Source organism: Lampris incognitus, chromosome 10, assembly GCF_029633865.1.
Source record: "Lampris incognitus isolate fLamInc1 chromosome 10, fLamInc1.hap2, whole genome shotgun sequence".
NCBI classification, from domain to species: Eukaryota; Metazoa; Chordata; class Actinopteri; order Lampriformes; family Lampridae; genus Lampris; species Lampris incognitus.
In genome coordinates, this window is record NC_079220.1 from 56,896,988 (window position 1) to 56,924,881 (window position 27,894).

The 27,894-nt window shown below is 43.2% G+C and overlaps 3 protein-coding genes across 7 annotated transcripts in view; all 3 read right to left on the reverse strand.

Moving 5' to 3' along the window:
- Positions 1-18,046, reverse strand: part of LOC130120150 (myosin-8-like) — a 28,810-nt gene extending 10,764 nt beyond the window's left edge. The window contains exons 1-22 of one of the 4 annotated variants that reach the window (XM_056288818.1): positions 18,036-18,046; positions 14,336-14,531; positions 13,575-13,718; positions 11,707-11,863; positions 11,576-11,603; positions 10,424-10,541; positions 10,195-10,287; positions 9,939-10,002; positions 9,737-9,835; positions 9,437-9,540; positions 8,247-8,385; positions 6,876-6,994; positions 6,636-6,785; positions 6,146-6,316; positions 4,728-5,034; positions 4,532-4,596; positions 4,355-4,442; positions 4,157-4,274; positions 3,903-4,026; positions 3,538-3,674; positions 1,646-1,901; positions 195-437 (exon numbers count right to left, since the gene is read on the reverse strand). In XM_056288818.1, the coding sequence (XP_056144793.1) occupies positions 195-437; positions 1,646-1,901; positions 3,538-3,674; positions 3,903-4,026; positions 4,157-4,274; positions 4,355-4,442; positions 4,532-4,596; positions 4,728-5,034; positions 6,146-6,316; positions 6,636-6,785; positions 6,876-6,994; positions 8,247-8,385; positions 9,437-9,540; positions 9,737-9,835; positions 9,939-10,002; positions 10,195-10,287; positions 10,424-10,541; positions 11,576-11,603; positions 11,707-11,863; positions 13,575-13,718; positions 14,336-14,531; positions 18,036-18,046 (2,931 nt within the window). Of the gene's footprint in view, positions 1-194; positions 438-1,645; positions 1,902-3,537; positions 3,675-3,902; positions 4,027-4,156; positions 4,275-4,354; positions 4,443-4,531; positions 4,597-4,658; positions 4,677-4,723; positions 5,035-6,145; positions 6,317-6,635; positions 6,786-6,875; positions 6,995-8,246; positions 8,386-9,436; positions 9,541-9,736; positions 9,836-9,938; positions 10,003-10,194; positions 10,288-10,423; positions 10,542-11,575; positions 11,604-11,706; positions 11,864-13,574; positions 13,719-14,335; positions 14,537-18,035 lie in introns of those variants that run through there. The other 3 variants (XM_056288817.1, XM_056288819.1, XM_056288816.1) reach the window with 3 other exon arrangements.
- Positions 18,047-18,778: 732 nt separating this feature from the next.
- Positions 18,779-23,920, reverse strand: LOC130119639 (protein SCO1 homolog, mitochondrial). The gene is made up of 7 exons (XM_056288200.1): positions 23,731-23,920; positions 23,461-23,580; positions 21,355-21,445; positions 20,881-21,078; positions 20,528-20,620; positions 20,304-20,419; positions 18,779-20,183 (listed from the first exon to the last, which is right to left on the reverse strand). The coding sequence occupies exons 1-7, from the start codon at positions 23,878-23,880 to the stop codon at positions 20,049-20,051; spliced, it is 903 nt and encodes a 300-aa protein (XP_056144175.1). The 5' UTR covers positions 23,881-23,920; the 3' UTR covers positions 18,779-20,048.
- A 425-nt stretch (positions 23,921-24,345) lies between these two features.
- Positions 24,346-27,432, reverse strand: tmem220 (transmembrane protein 220). Of its 2 annotated transcripts, none has more exons than XM_056288540.1 (6): positions 27,199-27,432; positions 26,290-26,319; positions 26,053-26,113; positions 25,598-25,721; positions 25,260-25,319; positions 24,346-25,083 (listed from the first exon to the last, which is right to left on the reverse strand). In XM_056288540.1, the coding sequence occupies exons 1-6, from the start codon at positions 27,304-27,306 to the stop codon at positions 24,951-24,953; spliced, it is 516 nt and encodes a 171-aa protein (XP_056144515.1). In that variant the 5' UTR covers positions 27,307-27,432; the 3' UTR covers positions 24,346-24,950. The 2 variants fall into 2 exon arrangements, with proteins under 2 accessions (XP_056144515.1, XP_056144516.1); XM_056288541.1 differs by having other exon boundaries at positions 27,209-27,324.
- Between the last annotated feature and the right edge of the window lie 462 nt (positions 27,433-27,894).

Genomic DNA, 27,894 nt, shown 5'->3' on the forward strand with positions numbered 1-27,894 from the left:
AAAGAAATGTTGACTTAGTCAGAAGTGTGCCTGCTTCTATCCTGGATCAACAACAGTCAGAACTATGAGACTACTGGTTCAGCCTGCAGGAATCACCCATCCTAGTAGCCACTGAATAACTACTCCACTTGTATAACTGGTTTGTAGAGTGGCGTACTTATGCTTCCTAATCATGAGATTAGAAGATTTCTCACCTTATTTTCTGTTGCATATTTTTCCTTCTCCACCTTGGCAATGGTAAGCTCGAGGTCATCTATGTCCCTCTTGAGCTCCGAACACTCGTCCTCCAGCTTCCTCTTTTTAGCGGTGATTTCAGCATTGACTTCCTCTTCTTCCTCGAGCCTCTCAGAGAACTCTTTGACTTTGGCCTCCAGGTGTATCTTGCTCTTTATCAAGCCTTCACACCTCTCCTCAGCATCGCAGAGGTTCTCTCGCTCCTTTTAGAAGATGACAGTGTCCATTATATGACAATACGCTACGGTAGTATTATTTTGAACGATGTGACCCATTTTGGAGTAAATGATCAGGACTGTGTTACCTAGCATACATAAATACTGTTATACCTATCTTCATTCATATTCCTCTGTTTTTACTCTATTAACATTACTATTATGATCATTATTATCATTATTCTCGTGATTATTATTATTAGTAGTAGTAGTAGTAGTAATTTTGCTGTTCCGGATTTTCATATATGTAAGTATTCATTACCCTCTTTTCCCTAACCTATTTTCTGCTACAGATTAATCAGTATTATCAAATTAATATGGTCAACGTGGCTCTGAGCATCAATTTACTGCTTGAATTTCTAGATAGAGGTTATTATTAGTTGTAGTAGTAGTACTGGTAGTTGTTTTTTGTTTTTTTTTTCAATTTCCCCCCCCTTTTTTTCTCCCCAATTGTATCCGTCCAATTACCCCACTCTTCCGAGCTGTCCCGGTCGCTGTTCCACCCCCTCTGCTGATCCGGGGAGGGCTGCAGACTACCACATGCCTCCTCCCATACATGTGGAGTCACCAGCCGCTTCTTTTCACCTGACAGTGTGGAGTTTCACCAGGGGGACGTAGCGCGTGAGAGGATCACGCTTTCCCCCCCCAGTTCCCCCTCCCCCCTGAACAGGCGCCCCGACTGAACAGAGGAGGCGCTAGTGCAGCGACCAGGAAACATACCCACTTCCGGCTTCCCACCCGCAGACATGGCCAACTGTGTCTGTAGGGATGCCCGACCAAGCCGGAGGTAACATGGGGATTTGAACCGGCGATCCCCGTGTTGGTAGGCAACGGAATAGACCTCTATGCTACCTGGACGCCCTGTAGTACTGGTAGTTTTAGTAGTTCTTGTAGTAGTTGTAATAGTAGTAGTAGTAGTAGTAGTAGTAGAAGTGGTAGTAGTAGTGGTAGAAGTAGTAGTAGTAGTAGAAGTGTTGGTGGTAGTAGTAGTAGAAGTAGTAGTATTAGTGGTAGAAATAGTAGTCTTAGAAGTGGTGGTGGTAGTGGTAGTAGTAGTAGCAATAGTAGTGTAGTAGTAATTTTCCTGTTGCTCTTATACATGTAGTATAAGAGTATAAGAGCAACAGCAGTGTAATCACAGTGTAATCAGCACTATCAACCCAACATGTTGAACTCGGCTCTGAGCATCAACTTACTGCCTGAATTTGTAGATAGAGGTCATTCTTCTCCTGTACAAGCATCACCATTTTCTCCTCCAGCTCCTTCCTCCTGGCCTCGGACTTGGAGAACTCCTCTTTCATGCGTGAGAACTCCTCTTTCATGTTCTGCATCTCCTTTTCTGCTGCTGCACTTCGCAGCAGCGGCTTTATTTTGAAGAAAAGCCTCATCCAAGGCCAGTTCTTCACGTTCATGAAAGAGCGGATGTTGTACTGGATGATAAAGATGGACTCCCTGTACAACGACAAAGTAAAACGGGACATTAAATCTGTAATTTAAAACTTAACGGTATCAGAATCAGGCTTTGTTGGCCAAGTACACTTTTACACATACAATGAATTTGTCTTGGGTTGTCAGAACTCAGAACGTACTTTACATACAAACATACATACATACATACATACATACATACATACATACATACATACATACATACATACATACTACTACTACTACTACTACTACTTTCGGCTGCTCCCGTTAGGGGTCGCCACAGCGGCTCATCCGTTTCCATTTCTTCCTGTCCTCTGCATCTTCCTCTGTCACACCAGCCACCTGCATGTCCTCCCTCACCACATCCATAAACCTCCTCTTTGGCCTTCCTCTTCTCCTCTTCCCTGGCAGCTCCATATTCAGCATCCTTCTCCCAATATACCCAGCATCTCTCCTCCACACATGTCCAAACCATCTCAATCTTGCCTCTCTTGCTTTGTCTCCAAACCGTCCAACCTGAGCTGTCCCTCTAATATAGTCGTTCCTAATCCTGTCCTTCTTCATCACTCCCATGAAAATCTTAGCATCTTCAACTCTGCCACCTCCAGCTCCACCTCCTGTCTTTTCATCAGTGCCACTGTCTCCAAACCATACAACATAGCTGGTCTCACAACCATCTTGTAAACCTTCCCTTTAACTCTTGCTGGTACCCTTCTGTCCCAAATCACTCCTGACACTCTTCTCCACCCACTCCACCCTGCCTGCACTCTCTTCTTCACCTCTCTTCTGCACTCCCCGTTACTTTAGACAGTTGACCCCAAGTATTTAAACTCATACATCTTCGTCACCTCTACTCCTTGCATCCTCACCATTCCTCTGTCCTCCCTCTCAGTCACACATATGTATTCCAGCTTGCTGCTACTGACTTTCATTCCTCTTCTCTACAGTGCATACCTCCACTTCTCCAGGCTATCCTCCACCTGCATCCTACTACTACTACTACAACTACCCTACCACCCACACACATACATACATACACATGCATACATACATACATACATACATACATACATACATACATACATACATACATACATACATACATACATACATACATACATACATAAGTATACATACATCTATACTGAAATACATTATGTGCCTTCAACAGCAATGAAGGGGGAATTCACAGACCACAGGGGTGTGAAGTGTAAATGGATTATCTGCACAGCTGTCGCACAATAAGCACATTTACGGCAACAAGTGCTGTGTATGGAGCAGTGCAAGACGAAGCTGAATATGAAGCTGAATAAATAAATGATTTTAAACAGATGGAAATTATGTACAGCTATTGTCCAGCAAACATGTCATGAAGCTGAATATAAATAAATGATTATGTATGGATGATGATTATGGATGTGCCCTGTGATGGCTTGACGGCCTGTCCAGGGTGTCTCAACGCCTGCCACCCTAATGACTGCCGGGATAGGCTCCAGCATCCCCGCGGCCCCGAGAGCAGGATAAGCGGCTTGGATAATGGATGGATGAAGTATTGCTGTTGTATAGTAAACTATCAAACTTGGGTGTCCTACATTGAAAAAGAGGATGTGAGTATTTAAAGTGGGTTTCCACAGAGCGCCGGCTCGCTCTCACACACCTTTTCTTTGACATCTCCTTAAACCTCAGCCTGGTGACATAACCCCTGGCCACAGCCTGGATCCGTGTCATCAGCACCGCCAGACGTTCATCTCTCATCTCCTCCAAGAGACCCAGAAGACCAGCCTTGAAAAACACCTACGTGTGTGTGGCAGAGACATCGGCTTTACAAGCAAAAAACTGGGTACTTAATATTCACTCTGTAGAATACCACCCAGTTATGTGCAACACAAAGCACACTGGCATACTCACATCTTACAGACATTTACACACTTGCTCAGAAACACACACATATAGACAATAATACACACACACACATACCAACACACTCCTCAAACTACTGAAAAACGACTGAAATGGAATTACCTTTGTGTATCCGAACTTATACTGGGCATGGTCCACATCGATAGAGGAGAGCAGTTTCTCTGAAGCCTTTTTGCTGTCGATAAACTGCCCCTCAGGGATTGCACTGGCATTCAGGATTCTGTATCTATGAAGGGGATGGGTCTTTTTTTTGTGTTTGTGTGGAAAATTGATTTTTTTTTTTTTATATATATTCTCTCATGTGTGACACGGTTGATGTCGCGGGTCAGTAAGTAAAACCCCAGTGCATTATTTACCTCTGCCTGAAGTCTCCGTAGAGAATCCTGCTGGGGAATCCCTTCCTGCAAATCCTGATTCCCTCCAGCACACCGTTACAGCGCAGCTGGTGCAGAACGAGATGGTGATCCATGGACCCTGTGGTAGATTTTAAACTGGGTTATTCATCCATCCATCCATCTGTTCATCCATCCATCCATCCATTCATTTGATTTCACCTGGTGTCTTGGTCTCATTGGGGATAATGCATCGTACAAAGTGCGGATGTGTGGATCTGAGGTTAGCCATAAGCTTGTTGAGGTTTTCCTGTGGATGATGAAGATGTAAAAAATGGTGCCTGAAGAGGGTGACAGTTTATATTGACATGACACGTGATATGACATCTTGAATCTTACCCTGAAAAGTGCAGAAACGGTTTGGAAAGAGGAGCCCTTTTTCTTAGCATTTTTCTTAGTTGAATCTATATTTGGCCAAAAGAGAGAGAGCAGATGGATAATAGTGGGTTAGAAAAGTACTTGAGATTTTCTCATTCCAGCATTTCTAGTAAGCTGTGTGTGCAGGCTTTGCAGTGGTGCTGCAAAGGGAACTGACCATCAGCGGTGGCGTATGTGGCAAATAGCTGAGACAGCAGTTTCAGGGCGGCCTTTTGGTAAAGCTGGACCACCGTGTCGTTCAGCGGGTCCTTGTTTTTCTCCAGCCAGCCGCTGATGTTGTAGTCCACGGTGCCGGCATAGTGCACCAGAGAGAAATGGGCTTCGGCCCGGCCTTTGGACAGCTTGGGTTTCTGGAAGATGCTGTTCTTTCCAAGGTGCTGGTCATACAACTTGTTCTTGAAGGAGCCGTCAGTCGCCTTAGGAAACATGCACTCCTCTTCAAGGATGGAGAAAATACCCATCGGCTGGAGAAAGTGAAAACAAGTGAGCTATTATTTTGTTTATTTCTTTTGTTCACAGACTACCTCATCTTTCTTTTTTTTAAAGTAAGAAGTGGCATATGCATATCCTCCTGGTTTTATTTAAGTACCTGTCATATGTATTTTAAGTATCCCTTATGAAAAGTGGGATACTTTAAGTGTAATTAAAGTACACTTAAGCATAAAATGCATACTAACTTTGGGGTACTAAAAATGTGCTTCTAGGTGTACTGATATGTTATACCTTGTTATGTTATACCTTGGACTAAATTGGCCCACTTTTTAGTTTATAGAAATATGCTTTTACATGGATGCAAAGTGAACTTAAAAGTGTAGTTAGGACTGAAATGTGTACTTTTATCTGACTTACACAAATGCTAAATGTCTACTCAGAAATGTACTTCACAAGTCTCAAAGTACAACAAAAGTATAATAACAGGCATACTAATGGTGCACTGAAGTAAACTTTTTTCTTTTTTGGGGGGGGTTCCCTTTCCCCCTTTTTCTCCCCAGTTGTACCCAGCCAATTACCCCCACTTTTCCGAGCTGGCGGTAACACGGGGATTCGAACTGGCAATCCCAGTGTTGCTAGGCAACAGAATAGACTACTATGCCACCTGGATGCCCTAAACTTTTTTTTCAAAAGGATATACTGTTGGTATATGTTGATACTGTTAGACAGCCTGAGAAGGACAACTCTCTCCCACCTCATCCTGAGGAGAGAGGAGGCCGATCTCTGGACTTGATGGGACACTGAATCCCACGTCAGTAGAGATACAGGGTAAAGGCTTTGTGATGCGTAGGTATGATTACATGGTTCTGACATGGACTCACAGCTTGGAAAGCGCTGACTTTGTGCAGGGCTGGACATGGAGGGACATGTCAAACCAATATAAACCAGCTCATGTTTTCAGCTGAGGCAACAAGTCAACTGAGTAAATGTTCCCGTGGTGAGGAACCCGGCTGGTGTTTGCTCCTACGACAGGTCAGCCTGCTCTCTTTAAAGCAGAATCTCTGCTTTTCCTGCTGTCTCCTGCATGTTCCAGAAATAAAGAGCTCCCAACAGTACGTGGCGTTAAAAGGCGATGGTATGTACCTTCTCAATGAGCTCAATGCAGGCCGCCAAGTCCATGCCAAAGTCAATGAACTCCCACTCGATCCCTTCCTTTTTGTATTCCTCTTGCTCCAACACGAACATGTGATGGTTGAAAAACTGTTGCAGCTTCTCGTTTGTAAAGTTGATGCACAGCTGCTCCAGGCTGTTCATCTGCATTGGGTACAAACAAGGCTCAGCGTTTTCGGTTTTTATTTTTCAAAGCCATCCAGCTCGCCAAATTTCGCCACAAGAGGACACTGTTACATAACCTCACACAAACAGGAACAACTTCTGGATCCGTGGAAACATAAAATCCGGGTGAAAATCAGTTTAAAAATCTGGGTATTTTTCGATGAAAATCGGTAAAAACCGAAAACGCTGAGCCTTGGGTATAAACAATACATCATCAGTGACGTTATTTGCATTCAATCGAGAAAAAAAGAGGATGTTTTCTTTTATTTATTTTTTTTAATCTTGGGTCAATATTCACCTCAAAAATCTCAAACCCCGCAATATCCAAGACACCAATAAAATGCTGCCTTGGCAGTTTGGTGTCGAGCTGCTGGTTTATCCTGGTGACCATCCACAGGAACAGCTTCTCATACACTGCCTTAGACAGGGCACCCATCGAATTGTTCACCTGCAAATAAGAAAGACACACTTCATGAGAAATGTAATGCACTGAGTATAAAGGAATTGTACTTACAGGTGTAGAAACAACACACTGCACCTGCTGGACGGTTTGCCCTTTGGTAACATATTCGTTCCCAACCTTCACTCTGGGGTAACACAGGGCTTTCAGCAGGTCGGCAGAGTTTAGGCCCATGAGATAAGCGACTTTGTCAGCCACTATTGGATGTACACGTACATATATAACAAGAAAAAGGTTACACTGACTACATCTGTTTGGTACGGTCACATATACAGTATGTTTGTTGAGCACACACACACCCATAGACATCAGCACTGCGGGTTTTGAGGAGCTTGAGCACCCCAAATATTTTTTTGGGGTGCTCAGTTGTACCCGGCCAATTACCCCACTCTTCCAAGCCGTCCCGGTCATTGCTCCACCCCCTCTGCCGATCCGGGGAGGGCTGCAGACTACCACATGCCTCCTCCGATACATGTGGACTCACCAGCCGCTTCTTTTCACCTGACAGCGAGGAGTTTCACCAGGGGGACGTAGCGTGTGAGAGGATCACGCTATTCCCCTCGGTTCCCCCTCCCCACCGAACAGGCGCCCCAACCGAACAGAGGAGGTGCTAGTGCAGCGACCAGGACACACACCCACACCCGGCTTCCCACCCGCAGACGCGGCCAATTGTGTCTGTAGGGACGCCCGACCAAGCCAGAGGTAATTGCTGGTTTGAATCCCTCAAACCAGCGATCCCCGTATTGGTAGGCAATGGAATAGATCGCTATGCCACCCGGACGCCCTCCAAATATTTTTGCCCACAATCCTTCCCTTCAAAAAAAAAAAAAAAAAAAAGTTTAGCCAAATCAAACAGACATTCTTAAATAGCCAGCTGTCAAATAAAACAAACCAAATACACGACGCATGATTTTACCTTTGACTTTACCAACTTTTGACCAAGGCCACGCTACGTACGCCTTCCACTTTTGCCAAGAAATTTGAGAAACGTCAGACTGCTGGCTTTCAATGGTGTACCTTGTCCATTAAATATCAACAATGTTCAGAACTACACTTTCTCATGGGTAGGCATAAAAATAAAAGTTGTTCTTGAGTGTTAGTGTGTGGAAGGGTCGTCTGTATGTACCCATTTTATTTTCATGACGGTATTTAAACCTCTTAGGGAGAACATGGGAAATAAGCAAGCTGTATGTGCTTTTACATCTCTCTTTCTAGATGAGCACCCACAACCATTTTCATTATTAGCTGCCTATGCACACATGTAATTTGATCGTATGTGTATGTTATATATGTTGTGCATGTTGAAGGGGGTCCTCCACCCTCTTTGAGAATGATGCTTGTGATGTTGTGAGCATATAGCACACAACCCCATCCACCTTAAGCGCCTGCAAAACCCAGATGGGCTTGAAATCAGGCTCAAAGAAGCAGCAGAAACAGAAACAGTGTCACCTTCAGTGCCATCGGGCTCGGCCTGCTCTTCTCGCTGCTTCTGCTTGAACTTCATGTTGCCGTTATGCATCACAGCACCGGTCAGCTTGTAGATGCCCAGCTTCTCCTCCATGTTGAAGCCCAGGATGTCAATGGCACTCTGGGACAAAGACACATGGTGGAGTGTGACCTTTAGTTAAGTATAGTGTGGTTCACTTTAGCTTAGCTTAGTTTAGTTTAGTTAAGTTCGGTTTAGTTTAGTTTAGTTTATCTAAGCTGTGTTGAGTTGAGTTTAGATTAGTTTAGCTCTGTTCAGTTCACTTTAGCTTAGTTTAATTTTGTTAAGTTCAGCTCAGTTTAGTTTAGTTTAGTTTGGTAGATTGAGCGGTGTTTAGTTAAGTATAGTGTGGCTCAACTTAGTTTATTTTAGTTTCATTAAGTTCAGTTTCATTAAGTTCAGTTCAATTTAGCATAGTTTAGCTTAGCTTAGTCTAGCTGAGTTGACTTTAGTTAGTTTAGTTCATTTTAGCTTAGTTTAGTCTAGCTAGTGTGACGCCCACAATATGTGTGGTCACATGTAATGTATGTTGTTATGTTGTTTATTTATTTTCTTTGGTTATATCATTATTATATTAATAATATGCTTCTTATTCCACTGTGAGCCATTATGGCAATAATACTCCCTTTGCTGAAATACAGGGACTGGTAAGGTTTCAGCCTCGCCAGGAGGTGGCAGTGTGGTGCTTTTGTCCCCCCCCCCCCCCCCCCCCAAGGACTGATGGACCTTCGCGATTTCCTTACAAAGCTGAGGAACGCTGAACCAGGAAACACTGCATGGCCTAATTATTTCTTTTTATCCTGTTTAACAGGAATACTTATCTGTATACATGTTCTCAAGCCAGAGAAGTGTAACACTAGCTTAGTTTAGCTTAGCTTAGTCTAGCTGGGTTGACTTTAGTTAGTTTAGTTCATTTTAGTTTAGTTTAGTTCAGTTTACTTCAGTTCCGCTCAGTTAACTTCAGTTCACTTTAGTTTAGTTTAGTCTAGCTTAGTTTAGTTTAGCTTAGTTTAGTTTAGTACAGTTTGTTTGATCTAGTTTAGTTTATAGTTTAGTTAGTTAATAGCAAAAGAGGCCTCTGTGATTCCTCAAACCATATTTTGAGATGTATCCCATACCAATATGTCTCAATTTGTCCTAAAAGTGTACTCACATCCGTGGCCATCAGCTCCTCTGTATCATTGATGCTTAGCACAGTGATCTCACCCTGGCTGATAAAAGGGTAGTCGTATGGATTGGTGGTTATGAGCAGCATTTCTGAAACAGAAGAGAACATTAATACCACTGTCAAGGGTGAATATCCAGATGTGTCAGTTTAGCACATACTGCAGCTTTTATTTTCCTGCAAATGCTTTGCTATTTCAACATTTCTGTAAGCATCACTGAAGTTTTGACACTATATCAATGAGGGGCACTGTAATTCACATTTACACTTTGCGAAAAGCAAATTTACCGATTAAATCTGGCTTCTTGTTTGACAAGATCTGATAAAAGATGTGATAGCTCCGCTCTGCCGGAAGCTGAAAAGTTACCCTGGATTTTTCCAGAAGGTCTAGATGTAAACATGAAAATAAATTAGAGGGATAAAAAAAGAATTGTTATACTTGAAATCAAAAGCAGTAAAAATACAATTACAATACAGTGCACAAACTTACAAGTTTCAATATCAGCTGATGCCAGCTTCCCCTTTGTTCCAAAGTGGATGCGAATGAATTTTCCCTTGGATTGAAAGTCATCATTATTATTATTATAATCATCATCATCATCATCATCATCATTATTATTATTATTATAGTGAAGAAGAAGAAGAAGAAGAAGAAGAAGAAGAAGAAGAAGAAGAAGAAGAAGAAGAAGAAGAAGATAGTTAACTTAATTTCAGGTGAAATGTTGCACTAGCCAATGTAGACTTACAAAACGAGAAGAGTTGTCATTTCTCACAGTCTTGGCATTTCCAAAAGCCTCCAGCAGTGGGTTGGCCTGGATGATTTGATCCTCCAGAGTGCCCTGTCCAAAAAAAAAAAAAAGACAAATTCATGTATGGAAGCAACTGATCTGAGTTCACACAGGAGTATTTGCAACACAGTAATTGTATTTGCATCAGATCACTACGTTGTTGCATTAAGCCAGAAGAAGAGTGAACCTTCATTCTACCACTGGCAGCGCTCTCCTTCTTACTGGAGTCACCGATGGATGCAATTGTTGCAAAATATTGGATGACACGCTTTGTGTTCACAGTCTTCCCGGCACCAGATTCTCCACTGCCAGAGTTTAAAGGAAACAGAATGTGATGAGGGGTTGTGATTTTAAGTAAACACTTGCAGCAGACAGCATTATGAGATAGAAATTAACAATATTTTGTTCCAGCATCGACATCGCAATGTATGCATGTGCAAAAGTCCCACTGCAAAAGATCTGCCAGCCTAAATGGGCCCATCAGTTGCATTATACCAAAAACTTCTATACTGTTTGATAGAAAACAAAAACTGGAACGGTCACTTGAAAGAGAAAGTTATATTTATTTATTCAAAAACCAATCAGCAAGCTGTATTGCTTCGGTCATTCCAAAGACGTTTGTAATGCTAGAGCTTTATATTTTTTGCAATAAAATGTTAAATTAGGGCAACATGGTGGTGCAGTGGTTAGTGCGGTCGCTTCACAGCAAAAAGGTCCTGGGTTCGAGCCTCAGGGTAGTCCACCCTTGGGAGTCGTCCCGGGTCGTCCTTTGCGTGGAGTTTGCATGTTCTCCCTGTGTCTGCGTGGGTTTCCTCCGGGGGCTCTGGTTTCCTCCCACAGTCCAAAGACATGTAGGTCAGGTGAATCGGGCAGACTAAATTGCCCCTAGGTGTGAATGTGTGTGTGTGTGTTGCCCCTGTGTGATGGCCTGGCAGCCTGTCCAGGGTGTCTCTCCGCCTGCCACCCAGTGACTGCTGGGATAGGCTCCAGCATCCCTGCAACCCTGAGAGCAGGATAAGCGGTTCGGCTAATGGATGGATGGATGTTGAATGACATATGTTGTCATGTTAAGCCCCTTACGTGAGTTTGAATCTTTAAAAGTACTGCAATTTTTCAAACTGCGGGGCAGTGACAGGAATCTTCCTGTATTCTCCTGAATCCTTTTCCAGACACCAGTTCTTCAGTCATTCACAGATGAGACCGAGTCCATGAGAAATATTGTGTTCATCACGGACTAGCCTGGACAACTCTTGTTTTCCTTTAATATCGCAACACGTGTCACATAAAATGAAAAACATTGAAATTTCAGTTTTTTGCCCTATCGTGAAACTATACTCACGTGATCAGGATGGACTGGTTTTCACGATCTATCAAAAAATAAGCAGGACTTTGTCAGACCTCAGTGTAGCTAAGGCAAAAACAGCACACTGCTCTGTGATAGCTGGACATTTGCTTTATCACACGTCTTACCTGTGAGCATGTACTGGTAGGCGTTGTCAGAGATGGAGAAGATATGGGGTGGGACTTCCTGCCGCTTTTTCCCGCGGTACCCCGCCACTACCTCTGGGTTGTAGACTGGAAGCCACTTGTAGGGGTTCACCGTCACACAGAAAAGGCCTGAGTAGGTCTGCAAAATGTTGTAATGAAAACACTGTAAAAATGGTGCATCTGTACAAGTATGACAAGTCTTAAATCAGAAATATCTTTCCTAGGGCGTCCGGGTAGTGTAGTGATCTATTCCGTTGCCCATCAACACAGGGATCAGCGGTTCGGATCCCCGTGTTACCTCCGGCTTGGTCGGGCGTCCCTACAGACACAACTGGCCGTGTCTGCAGGTGGGAAGCCGGATGTGGGTATGTGTCCTGGTTGCTACATTAGCGCCTCCTCTGGTCAGTCAGGGCACCTGTTTGGGGGTAGGAGGGACTAGGGGGAATAGTGTGATCTTCCCACACACTACGCCCCCCTGGTGAAACTCCTCACTGTCAGGTGAAAAGAAGCGGCTGGCGACTCCACATGTATGGGAGGAGGCATGTGGTAGTCTGCAGACCTCCCCGGATAGGCAGAGGGGGTTGAGCAGCGACCGGGAGGGCTCGGAAGAGTGGGGCAATTGGCCGGGTGCAGTTGGGGAGAAAGGGGGGGGGTAGAGAAATGTCTTTCCTTGTGTCATTAATCATTTACTTATCAAGAACTGACAATATAAGATTATTACGGATGCTGCAATACCACATTTTCACTGCTGATACCAAATCCGTGTACGGATCTTTGAGTATCCCCGATACCGATAGTACCGATCTGGTCCATTACTTTAGCTGAACAGTGCAGACTTAGATCATTAGTTTTGGGTCATTGGGCAAAACAATTGAGATAGAAACAGTTTTTTGTTTTGTTTTTTTACCATTAAAGAAATAAGGCTTCCATGTGCCAAAATGCAGTAAATGAAGCCATTTTGCTTTTACTGCAAATAAGTCCTGTTACCCAGGACGCCTTGGATAAAATCCTCAACACCAACACTCCAGTTTAGCCTGGTGTCGACCAGATGTCTGATAGATTATTTGTTATGATTTAGGAATAGTTCTCTTGTTTTTTTCATCCTAAAAGTCATTTATGGAAGTACAATAAGAAAGGGTGTTTTTTTTTTGCTGAAAACTGCTTCAAGTGGTTTTATCTAATAACTGCATGATTGCTTGTTCAGTTTAATCAATCAATTTGATTAGACAAGAAAGAATATCTCAAAATCAATGTAATTTAACTTGTTTCCAGTCTTTCGGGTGAGCATGTGATTTTACCTGGTTTCCAGTTGAAATATCTTAAGGCCCCGTCACATTAGTTTGCTTGTTTCGGGATTTTCTGACTTGAACATCCTGAACTTTGTCTGAATTGTGACATGGCGTTTTGCAGTGTTAATACACAGATAATAAAGTGTGTGTTTTGAGCATCACAGAGCTGACATGTGATCTGTTCTATGTCACAAAAACGGCCCAGAGTTGTGTCTATGTCTGGGTTTGACTAATTGGACAGTAACTGGAGAGTAACTGGGAGTAACTGGAGTGTAATTGGAGAGTAACTGGAGAGTAACGAGCGTAACTGGAGAGTAACTGGAGCATAACTGGAGTGTAATTGGAGAATAACTGGAGTGTAATTGGAGAGTAACTAGAGAGTAACTGGAGCGTAACTGGAGTGTAACTGGAGAGTAACTGGAGTGTAATTGGAGTGTAATTGGAGAGTAACTGGAGTGTAATTGGAGAGTAATTGGAGAGTAACTGGAGTGTAATTGGAGAGTAATTGGAGAGTAACTGGAGTGTAATTGGAGTGTGATTGGATCAGGTTTTTATGCTTACGTAGATCATCCAGGCAGCGTAGCGCTCCTTGAGATTGAAGAGCACAGCAGGCTCATGGAGATGGGTCAACATGGCCATGTCCTCAATCTTGTCGAATTTAGGAGGGTTCATGGGGCGAATGTCATCCTGTGATACGACCACAACCTAGAAAAGAAAATTAAATGAAGAAAAAAACTACTAAAAAAAGGTTGGCATGCAGACGAATGACAGAAAACTGAATGTCAGCCTATCTATCTATCTATCTATCTATCTATCTATCTATCTATCTATCTATCTATCTATCTATCTATCTATCTATCTATCTATCTATCTATCTATCTATCTATCTATCTATCTATCTATCTATCTATCTATCTATCTATCTATCTATCTACCTGTCCGTCCGTCCGTCCGTCCGTCTGTCCGTCCGTCCGTCCATGTGTGTGTGTGTGTGTGTGTGTGTGTCCGTCCGTCCGTCCATCCGTGTGTGTGTGTGTGTGTGCGTGTCTGTCTATCTATCTATCTATCTATCTATCTATCTATCTATCTATCTATCTATCTATCTATCTATCTATCTATCTATCTATCTATCTATCTATCTATCTATCTATCTATCTATCTATCTATCTATCTATCTATCTGTCTGTCTGTCTGTCTGTCTGTCTGTCTGTCTATCTGTCTATCATTTGGTCAGTCAGTGCATCATTCATCCATTGGTTTGCAGTTTCAGGTTAGAATTTATTCTTTGTATTAAAACAGAAAACACGTGCTTGTTCACCGACCTTTCCATCCCCAGTTTCCACAGTAACGTTGGAGCCATCTTGGCCCCTGATTTTTCCTTTTACATACTCCTGCTTTGGGTCCGCCACATAGACAGCTGTTTTGGCATCAAACTGCTTGTTCTGGGCCGCGATCCGCTCCCGCTCCGGCTTGCGGAGGTACGGGGCGGCCACCCCAAATATTTCCATCTCAGCATCACTCATTTTCTACTGCTGTAGGACAGAGACATGTCATTACCCTCCTTCCCACTGGATCTCTGATCGACTCGGAGAAACACAGAAAAGCAAACAGCCCAGACATCAACCAAAAAATGGAAGCCAACTTAATACTGGGGCAGAGTACTTACCCGGCCGGGTGCACCAAGCACAGTGACAGATGGATGAAATCCTGCAGGTTTTCAGCACCCGTCAACACAACTGACCCCTCTCTGTCGTCGTAATTGTTTTCAGTCTTGACTGAATGCCTCAAACACACCTCGCACTAACAAGACGTTGACAGCTTTTATATGAGATGGACGCAACGTTGTCGCCGTCGCTTGACATCTCCTCCTATATTTGGCCAGAGATCAAATCTAGCTTACATGCCACCTTTGGAATAGACAAGTATGTCCATTTTGTATTTTGAACTGTCTATGTATAGCTGTATTGTGTCACTTTTAAACAGTTTCAATTGTAAGCCTCCAGCCTGCCCATTAAAAAGCAATGATCACTAAGGACAACCAGCTTAGGGGGCTTTGGGTCCCGACAGGGCAGGCCTCATTTTCTGGGATCAGGGAAGATTAGGTCTGTTGGTGCATTGCTTAAATTCTGACGTTGGCTGTCTGGCGACTGGGGTGCGTGTACGTCTATGGGTGTGTGTTGAGAGAAACAGTTAACACAGTCCAGATACAGACCTGTTTCTGTTCATTCATGTTCAACAGAGAAAAAAACACAAGTTTCTCTCCTACAAGTGTCATGACAAAACTCCACTTCTGGTTCACTACTATTTGCAAGAACACGCTTGTTGGCCTTTACAGTAAAAATACACACTGGCATGTCTGGAGAGGAATGAAACGTGTCCACAGTCTCGCTAAATCTCCTTTTTCCCCATCCACAGTGTCTTTAAGCAGTCTCAGGCCAATGCACGCCGTGTGTTTATAATACAGCACAGACTGCTCATCTTTTTTTATCTTCTTAACCTGGCATTGGTCCATCTGACACAGAAATGACAGCCAGACCTGCTTCATCAGTAAAACAAACTATTGGGACCTCCTGTCCAAGCATGCCCGAGAGACCAATCCAGATAACAGGGATAACAATGAATCCATAAATGCCCAACAAATCCATTTGAAATCCTTTGAGAGGATTTCTATTAATGTGTCTCAATTGCCTGTGTCAATATAGCACAAGTATGTGCCGCAACTGCAGCGTGTGTCCCCGCAGAGTGATGCCTGAGATGATGGGGAGCTTTGCTGAGGGCCTGCAGCGTATTTAGAGCCGTCCACTTCATCTTCTTTCCATGAATGGAAGGCCCGTCTCTTCATTTAGTGTCTACGTTAGACCCGCTTTTCATCTCAGCCGTCCATCCAAACCACTGGAAGTTGTTCGGTTGACGGTCTTGATACTTAACCACGATCAAACCTGAAGTTGTGTTGTTATGTCACAGGAGACGCGCCTGTGGTTGAGCGTTGCCTTCATTCTGGAGTGTTGTGGTCATGCAGGCGAAAATATTAAATATGATTCGAACATGAAGTATTAGAGCAGAATATAAAATACACAACATTTCTCTTGGTGTGCTTCAGACTGCCCGGAGCGTTAAGAGGGCCGGCCCTCCACTTGACGAGTCAAATAGAGTCGGGACTGTTGTTCAAGGGAGAAAACTGCACAACCTTCTTGGCGCTAAGCTACAGTAAATGGAAATGGACTGCATCTTGAAATAACCCTTTTCTAGCCTAACGACCACTCTAAGTGCTCTAAAGGTGTACGCCTCACGTTCACCCATACGTTGATACACTGATGTTGGAGGCTGCCATGCAAGGTGCCAACCTGCTCATCAGGAGCAGTTCAGGTTCAGTGCCTTGCTCAAGGACACTTCAACACGCTCTCTGCAGGAGCCAGAGATCGAACCACCGGCCTTCCGATTGCTAGACGGCCCTTATGTCTAGGGAATATATTGATGTAAATATGGATATTGTCTCATGAGCCTAATTCTGGGGGGGTTCTGGTAATATGGTCCATATCCATATCCATAGCGTTTGTGGTTGTGTCAGGACGGGCATCCGACGTAAAACTTTACCAAATCATTATGGGGATTGAGAAGACCATACCGGATCGGTCGAGGCTCCATACCGGATCGGTCAAGGTCCGGGTTAACAACGGCCACCATTGGTGCTGTGCCCTCACAGGGTACTGATGGAAACTGTAAAATCCGCTGTGGTGACCCCTGAGAAACAGGGAACCACCCGAAAGAAAGAAAGAAAGAAGAAGTAGTATTAGTAGTAATAGTAGTATTAGTAGTAGTAATTCTGGTAATATGGTGATATAACTTCGATATTGCCATTTCCTGGTCTTAAAGGCTGCATTAAGTAAAGTGAAAGTACAAATACATCACGTTATCTGCATTGAGGTATTCAGTCAAGACATATGTGATTTTGTCAGTATCGCCCAGCCCCAGTTTCAACACACCCCTTTAAGCACGGTCAAAAGAAATATCACTAAATATTTCCGTCTTTTTAATCGGCCCTAATTTAGCCTCAATCAATACGTTTAGTGGCGTCTTTTTCAATTGATCTGCCAGTTGCCAACGGTGATGACCCTCAGTGGAGCAATAAGAGGTCAACAACACAGCAACTGACAACCACAGAGCTGCAGTAACAGACACAACTGCATGAGTGTGAGAAGATGGTGGCGCAAACTCACGTTCGCAGCTGCCTCACCCAGTAGCGGTGTGGGAAGATGGCGGCATGAATTTACGCTTGCAGCGGCCTCACCCAGTGCCGTCCATGCAGTGTCTTTGTCTGCGTCTGGGTTTGTGTCTTCGTCTGATGGCTGGGAGAGCTGGCGTTGGATCGGCTGGGGGAGACTGGTCTGCTGCATCTGGTGGGCCCAGGGACTGCGGCCCTGCCCGAAGCTACGCCCGAAGAGGAAAACCCAAGGATGGTCTGACAGGATGCGGAAGCAGGGCAGGCTAAGCTAACTGCTAGCCCATCCCATGCAGGCCGGCAGTTCCGACAGTCATCCTGGCTGGCGTTCGCTCTTGTGGACAGTGAAAAAAAAAGTTTTTTTTAAAATATATTTTTGTAGTTTTTTTTTTTTTTTTTTTTAGTTTGGATATATGTGTTCTTGTAGGTTTTGGATATGTGTTTTTGTCTTCGTGTTGCACTGCTGTGGGCTGGGGGGAAACGACAAATGTTCCTGATCCCTGATGAGTCCAAGACTGAACCCACAGTCTTCTCATAGACCCTTCAGAGACCTGCTATTTTCCTTCACGTGAGCCTCTCTGAGATCTACTGGGTGTTCGGAAACTGGAAAGAGATGTTTAAAGCTGTTGTTATTCACAGGCTGTAAAAAGGCCCCTCTGGCAGTGAATCAGACACCCTAATTGGTGCTGATTTGATGGAGCCTTAATGTCACTTGAAGCTCTGGCAACAGCTGCGGGTCTAACTCGGTGACACTCCTACTGGGCGGCGGCGGCGGCACACAGGGGCGAAGGTCTCAAGGACACGGTGAGGCCATTTGCATGAATTCGAAGGTCAGGGAGAAGAGAGGGAAGATTGCTTGGGGGAAAATCCCCATCAGCTGGTTGTGTCTGAGAGACAGATGCCTTTGCCTGGTGGAAAATAGATCTGATGGCGGGGGCATCTGCCCAGGATTAGGGGAGAGTCAATGGTGGGGGGGAAAGCAGACATGCCTTGGAATAAGGCAACTGCAGACTACTAATAATCTACACTGCAACAAAAAATATTTACTAATCTATCCCATATTATCTCGTTATAGCCCATATTATCACATTTATAGTGTTCGGCTTCCAACTTTTGTTTTTGACATTCGAAAGACCTGCAAACGGGGGAAGATTATTTCACTTGTTTACCATGCAAGCTTTTCTCAGCCATGATCTTTTTCAGTTAAGCGATGTTTTCTTGATACTCGCTGAGTGAAACGTCTCATCCAAAATATTTTCACTCATTTTAATAGACACTATTTTCATTTAAGGCAGCAGTGCCCAGAGTTTTTCATGACGTGATCCACCAGTGGAGATACTTTTTTGGCCCGGGACCCATAAACTCTCATTAGCTACCTGTCAAAAAGCAAGATAATGAACAGTCCTCTTTGTGCTGTTCACCAATGCACAATTCCCCGTATCACCGTTCAGTCATGGCCTACTGACGCCGAAATAAAACAAACAAGGCTTGTCAACACTAAATTATTTTAGTGATATTTTGCAATACAATTACATTATTTGTCTGCATTGACACAAAAAGTATGAAAAAAGTTAATTAAGATAAATGTTATGGCCAAAAATAAAGTTGTTTATTTTGGCCAACCTGTGACCCATCCAGCCCCCTGCTGCAACCCATGGGTTGAAAACCAGTGACTTGAGAAAAATAAGTTTCTAAGCCCTTCTGTTTGTTGATTTATGATGGACAGCGGAGCTGCAGGGGAAGGACCATGTGCTCCGTCCAGGCGCTGGCTTGTTGAGGTCACTGAGACAAGTTGTGTAGCTTTTTTTGACTTCTGCAAGAAGTGAAAAGCAACCCTCTTTGACTCACAGATGCATCGTTCCCTGTTGTAATGCAGCAGCAGCTCAGGAACACCTAGTTTTTCACTAGCCTGTTTCCACAGGACAAACAATGGGTGTTGTGGCAGAAACCACACATGAAGAAATCAAGACTGATCAGCAGCTGTGTCTTCATCATATTTTTTGCGAGACCAGAGATCCAAATCACGAAAATGTCTGATATAAGGGGCAGAAAATGACAGCACACTGACAATAAGGTCAAATTCAGCACAGTGGTGATGATGATTATGAATCAGTATGGAGTGTATATTCTCTGGAAAGGCTTCAGTCGAGCAGTATAGGCAGCCAACCAGTTAAGTTTTTTTTTTTTTGTTAGACCAAAATTATTTTTATTACTTTGTTGTCTGTGGAATGAATTGTTTGATAAAACACTGAATCTGAACGTGATACAAGGACAATACACGGACAAAACAGACGTGATTTCCATTTTCAGGCATAATTTCAAAGACCGTGAATGGACCACTGCAATGCAAAGTCGTGCATACTGAACAGTTCAGTGTTTGTGGCAGAGACAGACACACTCCACTGAGAAGCTCTGAAGAGAAATGATGAAGAGACCGCTGGAGAAAAACAAAAATGTCCAGGGCCCTAAACATGAAAAAGGGGCTCAGTTCAACACTTTGGCCCAGAGTCCCAAATATGAAGAATCCTAAGCTTTCTTGCCTTTGCTGATCCTGAGCAATATGACGTCAAACAGTTTGGATGACAGCATAAGTCATGCAGCAGAATATGGCCCATTTTCAATTCAGACGGGAATGTTATACTGCAGACACTTTGACATCATACCAGCAGGTGTACCAGCAGAATAAATATATATGATGCCCATACCAAAAGCTGTGTTTTTTTTTTCTTTTTCAAATCAGATTTCAAGTGCACACAAGGAACCCCGAAGCAAGCTTTCAGTCAGTCAGTTCTTCAAAACGGGATCAGGTATGCCCCTTACTTCCCCTTTTTATACTTTCTCATGTGTGCCGCAATGGAATTTGTAATCTCCACATTTCTTTTGTTCTGTCCAAAATACTCGACAAACTCTCCATCAGGGCCCAACAGATACATGATGATGGTGTGATCAACCTAAAGACAAAGAGGGAGATGTTAATTTGGACCCTGATGCTCACCCTAAAAGGCAAATATAAAGGGGGGCTATCATTATCACATACAGTATAACTAACACTGGAGCATAGGGTGACTCACAATATAGTCGTTGTCTTCGTCCTTTGGGCCCTGACTGTAATAGACTCTGTAGGCTCGGGAGACCTGCTCGATCTGTGCCATCGTCCCCGTCAGGCCGATCAGTTTCGGTGAAAACTCTATAAAATATGTTGCACATCAGTTAGAGCTTAAGTGATAAAGCACGAAGGTGAACTGTGCAACAGAAAACGTGTTTGCAAGTAAAGCTTGTCTTAAGTGTTTTGTACCTTTGACGTATGTAGCTAAGGCCTCGGGCGTGTCTCTGTCAGGATCAATGGTGATAAGAATGGGCGTCAGGTTTGGGAGAGATTTTATCTCATCTGTAGAAAGCCATAAAAGAGCAGGAAATCTGGTGAAAAAAGGCCACTTTAAATTTGAATGCATTAAAAGGGAAGCTTGTTTAATCATCACTTCATTAATATGCATTTGTAATTTTTTTTTTATTATATCAAATTATATGTGATGTTTTTGGGCAACCAGGGACAAGGAATATCTTTGTATGTGTAGACCAACTCAGTCATGAAACTGATCCTGGTAAAAAAAAAAAAAAAACTGTCAGTAATAGACCTTAGGGTAATACCTATTGCATCCACCACTTCAATCATCTTCTCGATTTCATCTGGACAGATGTCAGGGCAGTGTGTGAATCCAAAATAGATCAGAACCCACTGGTCCAAGAAGTCCTCACTCTTGGTGGGTTTGTTGTTGTGATCGATGAGGGAGAATGGACCTCCAATTGCTGGCCTTCCTATTGACTTTGTCCTTTCTTTTTCAATCACTTCAACCCAAAAACAAGCAAAAAAAGAAAAAGAAAAAAAAAGAAAAGGCGAACAACAGTTAAATTACAAAAGAATGATTTTCCTTCACAATTTACGAGTTAACTAAATGTTAAACTCAAATTAGTTCAATTAAAATGATCAGCGCCCTGTAAGAAAGGAATTCTCAATGCGAGAATATCAAATGAATAGTATATTATCATCTTCAGTAATTTCACTATTTAGGTAATTCACACATACATCATATGTATGTGTGAATTAACTTATGAAATACTTACATTCTTCCTTTTGTTTTTTTAAATATTTCATCCCTCCAAGAAGGGCTCCTCCAAGAGCAAATGTTATTGCAAGAGATTTCCAAGTCACAGGCTAAGGAGAAAAGACAATGACAAAACATTCAGAGAACTTGGAAACCTGTTTCTTTCTTCTTCAGTTCATCTGGACACAACGCTTGACAGAAACGTTTCAAATCTAAACTGACTGCAGTTATCCCCACCCTTATAAACCGGGGGGGGGGGTAGGAGTACATCTTTCGCCATCTTACAATGCTGATTGCAAACAATCCCCAATCCTCTCTGAACACTGTATTGCCACTGTATTGCCACTGTATTGCTCATAAGGTTGGGGATACCTGCAATCACTTTAGACTGAAGAGGTCACTTATGCCCCTTTTCCACTGCATGGTATTGGCTTGACTCGACTCTACTCTATTCGACTGACTTTACTTTTGGGATTTTGTTTTCCACTGCAGATAGTATCCCCTCACGTCGAAGCCCCGCTGGTCATTTGTGGGCGCGTTGACTAGTTTTTTTTAAAGATTTTATTTATATTTAAATAAATATAAATGAATAAATATTTACATTTCATCCATTATCTTAACCGCTTATCCTGCTCTCAGGGTCGCGGGATGCTGGAGCCTATTCCAGCAGTCATTGGGCGGCAGACAGGGAGACACCCCGGACAGGCCACCAGGCCATCACAGGGCCCACACACACACACACACACACACACATTCATACCTAGGGACAATTTTAGCACAGCCAATTCCCCTGACCTACATGTCTTTGGACTGTGGGAGGAAAACGGAGCCCCCGGAGGAAACCCACGCAGACACGGGGAGAACATGTAAACTCCACACAGAGGACGACCCACCAAGGTTGGACTATCCCTGGGCTCGAACCCAGGACTTTCTTGCTGTGAGGCGACCGCGCTAACCACTGCGCCGCCTTGCCGCCCATATTTATATTTATATTTTATTTATTTATAATGGTATTTTCATGTCACCTTTTAGTATCAGCTCAGCTCACTTGGAACCTCGATGAAGGTGGTACCAAAAAAGTACCTGGTACCAGGTACTATCCCTAACTATTGCCCAATGGAAAACCAAAAAAAGCGAGTAGAGTCAAGCTGGTACCATGCAGTGGAAAAGGGGCATTAGATGAGTGAGGAAATGTTTCTGTCAATAAACGCTATGTCCAGATGAATTGATTCAACCTTTAAATCCTGTTATTTCTAGCTTTGTTAAACAGAAGCAAATAAACATCAGGCCTTGTGGAGCAACATCATGTTGGCTGTTCCTTAAACTGATTCACCATTGTAATGCTGACCAACAGATTTCACATACACTGAAACTAGTGCTGCACCAAGACGTATTTTGAAATCTTAACACGGTTACGATGAGCCTGCTCAGGTCTCCTGAAATGGTCTTTGTACCTCATGTTTATCTGTGCATTTTCACTTCATGTGAAGTGCGCTGCATTACGTGTAAAAAATGTGCTTGATGTAGTTTAACTGATAGATTGAACTCATATGACACGTCATGTCCAATCTGGGGGCTCTCACACTTTATGGGTATGGCAAGCTATTTTAGGTTAAAAAAAACAGCTTTTAAAATGCCAGTTAATTCTATTCTATTTGTCAATATAAAAATCCAATTTTAACTGGTTAAAATACCAGTTGTTATCAGAAAGTTAGGAGACAAAGCACGAGAGGCAAGATTGAGACGGCTTGGACATGTGTGGAGGAGAGATGCTGGGTATATTGGGAGAAGGATGCTGAACATGGAGCTGCCAGGGAAGAGGAGAAGAGGAAGGCCAACGAGGAGGTTTATGGATGTGGTGAGGGAGGACATGCAGGTGGCTGGTGTGACAGAGGAAGATGCAGAGGACAGGAAGAGATGGAAACGGATGATCCGCTGTGGCGCCCCCTAACGGCAGCAGCCGGTAGTAGTAGTAGTGGCAGTTATCAAATTATAACTTCTGAAATCTACACCTGGCATTGTAGCTAGTTAGAACTGCAGCGGTAAGTTAATTACTAATATAAAAAATGATACTATAATGAGTGAAAACGGAACTTGTGATATCAGAATAAGAAGGGTTACATACGCCAAACTTCTTGGATTTATTACCAGCTGAGGGCGGTGGAGGCATGGAGGAGAACGCTCTTGAAAACCCTCGAGTCAACCATCCTGCGGCTCTGCGCGTCAAACACAAATTCACGGCCACCTGCGCATCAGATGACACGGGGACAGCAGCGGTTAGCGGTAACGAACGACACGGCCGACTCCTTATTGTGGACTTCCATTAAAGGCTCTTCGTGCTGACGCCCAGACTGTTTAAAGTCGGCTGTCCGGAGCCGGTCGTGCTTTGACCTACCATACAGTGGACTCCGCGTTTCGCCCCGATCTCTCTTGACGTCAGAATGCTGAGTGCAGATCTCACCGTCTGGTCATACGAACACTTCTGCAGTATCTTACTATGAAATAACCCGCACCTTAGATTATGACACGAAAGACTCAAAGCCATGTTAAAACTAGATGGTTTAGCTGAGCGCCGTCCGATACGGAAGTGGGGACACTTTCGCGAAACGTGAGTTCGCGACGGAAAATAGCGCATACAACTGCCTGACCTGGGGTCGGATCTTACGCCTTATAACCAAATGAGACCGCAAAAAGAAACCGTTCCAAGACCAGTTTATAAGCGCGATTTACTGACCCCCAAAAGCGGAAGTGACGTACCCAAACTCTTCTTCTGTTGCCATAGAGAAGCGAGACTCATAAAATATGATCTGTAGTGGCCGTCGCTGTAGGGGCAGTTGTTTTTGGTACAAACCGTTGCTTTCTTCCTTTCATTCATAACTAAATACGCAAACGTCTCGATGCAGCTCAATAACCCAGGTAAGATAATCAAACACTAGTGTACCGTATTCTTTATAAAGGGTGAGGATTCCTGCAGTTTAGACTACAGATGTCCCCTAGTTGACTGATGAAACATATCTGTCAATAAACGTTACATCCAGATGAACTGATTCAACCTTCTTTGCATGCAAATGATTGAATAAGTGATTTATTATATTTCATTTTACAAAGCGTAGATTAGGTGACAGAAAATTAAAGTTAGTGCTCATGTACCCAACTCGTTGTGTATTAAATAAAAAAAGTTTAGTCCAATTATAAAAAAAAATCAACAAAAATGGTGCTCCTCTGCACTCTATTGACGTTCCACTTCACCTGATTATTATCAAAACATTCTTTTGTTAAATGTGAACAACTAATGATAGATGGCTAATATACAATATAAAATTATACATATGATAATACATAATATATATGTTGATTATTGTACAAAAGTATTCAAAGACATCCAGTTCTTCTTTAACTTCTGATGACAAACATCTGTATTATTGTTAATCTCCAATTTGAAGAATATTACACAAGTTGTATTGACAAGCAAGGTTGCTGTTGTATAGTTAACATTAACATACAAAAGCAGAATAACTGGCAGAATTGTCGATCAAGGCACAATTCAAAATTGTATTCACAGTGTGACAAAGGTAATTGCCCACCCTACTTACAAATGAAATAACACGTTGGCTACTAAATAGCATTTTGACAATGGGATGGCCAACTGGAGCTCAGTTCCTTATTGACATAATAGTACAGCCAGGTCACGAAGGGGAAAACTGTGATGGCAATGGCCACTGACACTCTCAGCATCCCAACAGGTCCCCTTATAGAAAACAGCAGTCAAACATTTTATGGAAAACAAAGCACATTTTAATAGCATCTTGATATACAGTTCAGTAACATAGCATTGCGTATGAAATAATAATGTCAAAGAGGGACACTCAAGTAGATGACACATTTTAATTAGAGGCACGTCTTTGGCTGAAATGTTAGTCTTACCTCCCAGAGTGACGACACAGCAGAAGCCAAATTACTGTCAATGCAAGACCAGAAAATTCTCTAGGAAAAGAAAAAAGAGACAACTTTATGATTTCAAATTCAGCACATCTTATAAATACCGTGTGAGAACATGTACTCTAAACATCCCAACATTTGTACATTTATATTTCACGCTGGCATTTAGTAGGTGCTTTGAACGCATCAGTGGAAGAATTTGAAATGAACATGAAAACAACATAAAAATCATGAATAAAGATAATGGGGGTTGGTGGAATTGGGCCCTTTCATTTAATGTAGCTGTACAGATGGAAATAAAGCAGAAATAACTTCTATTGTACCTTCCCTCCTCTTGTTGAAAGATGTTGGTGATACGCTCTTTGTAAAGTGTCCATCCCAGCATTCCAATAACAGCGCTAGAAATCATTACATGGAGATCAGCAAGCCTCCTCCAGGGTAACGATTCTGGAACACAGTAGAAAGAGATAAGTCAAAATACACATATGGAATGTGCAATAACCTTCATGTAATTCAAACTTTGGATCCAATTTTACTTGTACTGTTTGCTTTTTATTTGTTTGTTTTTTCAAATACTGTTTCCACAGCCGTATCTTTATGCGAAACACGGTCGCAAGGTCAACACAACTCAAGCAAGAGCTTTACAGTCAGTCATGGAAGATGGGTAAAAGGTTAGCAAATTCTGTTGAACTGTTTTGGTTCATGCCCCATTAATAAATCTTAGCGCCATGAATTGGTATTTCCAATGATGACTAATAAATCTTAAATTAATCTCTACCTGTCACACGAGGCTTTACGCCAATTAATAAACAAAGTGCTGCAGGAACACCATAACCAACCTGCAACAGAAAACTGCTGTAAGCAACATAATTGTTAAAAAAAAAAGACAAAATAACAAGTGTGCAATGACTTTTCTCTTCATTGTGTCTTTCTTTTGTCATTACTAACTTAATGTAAAGGACATTGCATTCTAATGCGCTATATGTTCCAAGATAGTTTGATTGATCTATCTTACCATCCATAAGCCAGCATCGGGATCATTGATCTATGAGAAAGTAAAGATTTTCGTTAATGTTTGGAAATCTGAAGAATCTGAAGAATGACATTGTGATCTGTAGCGAGAGTAGGGTGCAGGTTGAGGAGAGCCTGGAGAGGTGGAGGTATGCACTGGAGAGAAGAGGAATGAAAGTCAGTAGGAGCAAGACGGAATACCTATGCGTGAATGAGAGAGAGGACAGTGGAATGGTCAGAATGCAAGGAGTGGAGGTGACAAAGGCATTTGAGTTTAAATACTTGGGGTCAACTGTCCAAAGTAACAGGGAGTGCAGTAGAGAGGTGAAGCAGAGAGTGCAGGCAGGGTGGGAGTGGGTGGAGAAGAGTGTCAGGAGTGATTTGCGACAGAAGGGTACCAGCAAGAGTTAAAGGGAAAGTTTACAAGATGGTTGTGAGACCAGCTATGTTATATGGTTTGGAGACAGTGGCACTGACGAAAAGACAGGAGGCGGAGGTGGCAGAGTTGAAGATGCTAAGATTTTCACTGGGAGTAACGAAGAAGGACAGGATTAGGAATGAGTATATTAGAGGGACCGCTCAGGTTGTACGGTTTGGAGACAAAGCAAGAGAGGCAAGATTGAGATGGCTTGGACATGTGTGGAGGAGAGATGCTGGGTATATTGGGAGAAGGAGGCTGAATATGGAGCTGCCAGGGAAGAGGAGAAGAGGAAGGCCAAAGAGGAGGTTTATGGATGTGGTGAGGGAGGACATGCAGGTGGCTGGTGTGACAGAGGAAGATGCAGAGGACAGGAAGAGATGGAAACGGATGATCCACTGTGGCGACCCCTAACGGGAACAGCCGAAAGTAGTACTAGTAGTAGTATTTTGGAAATCTGAAGACTAATGAAGCCATGTCAGGAACACCACTCACCTGTACGTACGTTGCAAGAGCGAAGAATAACGACATGGACACGTTGCAAACCTGCCAAGCGACGTACAGCCATGTTTTCGTGCGCTTCTCTCTGTTGACTTCCGCCATTGTGACGTCTGACGTCAGCAAACTTTTCGCACGGTCAGGAGCTCGGCCCTGTCTCGCTGTGAAACGACGCCGGCGCAGCGATTCGTTCGATTTATACCACGGCACGATCTTGACGGTCCCTTTCTCCCCGCCCAGGCGCTCTGACGCGAAATAACAGAGAAAACCACCCACGGGTCGGTGAACCAAACTCACCCAATCCCCAGCGACGCTACAAAGAGGGTGGGCTTTATATGCATACCATGGTCCACCGGTATATACCTGCCGCTTGTGCCAACAACCCATTTTGGACCAAAACGGGGCGCCGCCCGCTGCCTTCGACCCTGTGAAACAAAACATGCGAACCCCGAACATCCGCCCACTATCCCCCCCCCCAACAACTGGTTCCGCCCTGTAACGACCACAAAAATAAATGGTGTAGTATTGTAATTTAGTAGTTATTTCCCGCCTTTGTGGATATCGCCAGTGTCAAGAAAAATACAATTTCTTTATTTTCGCTATCGCCATAAAATTAAATGTAAAAGCAACAACAACAACAAACAAACACCGGGTTACGTAAAGAGCGCGTGTCATGCGGAACGTTAACGTGTC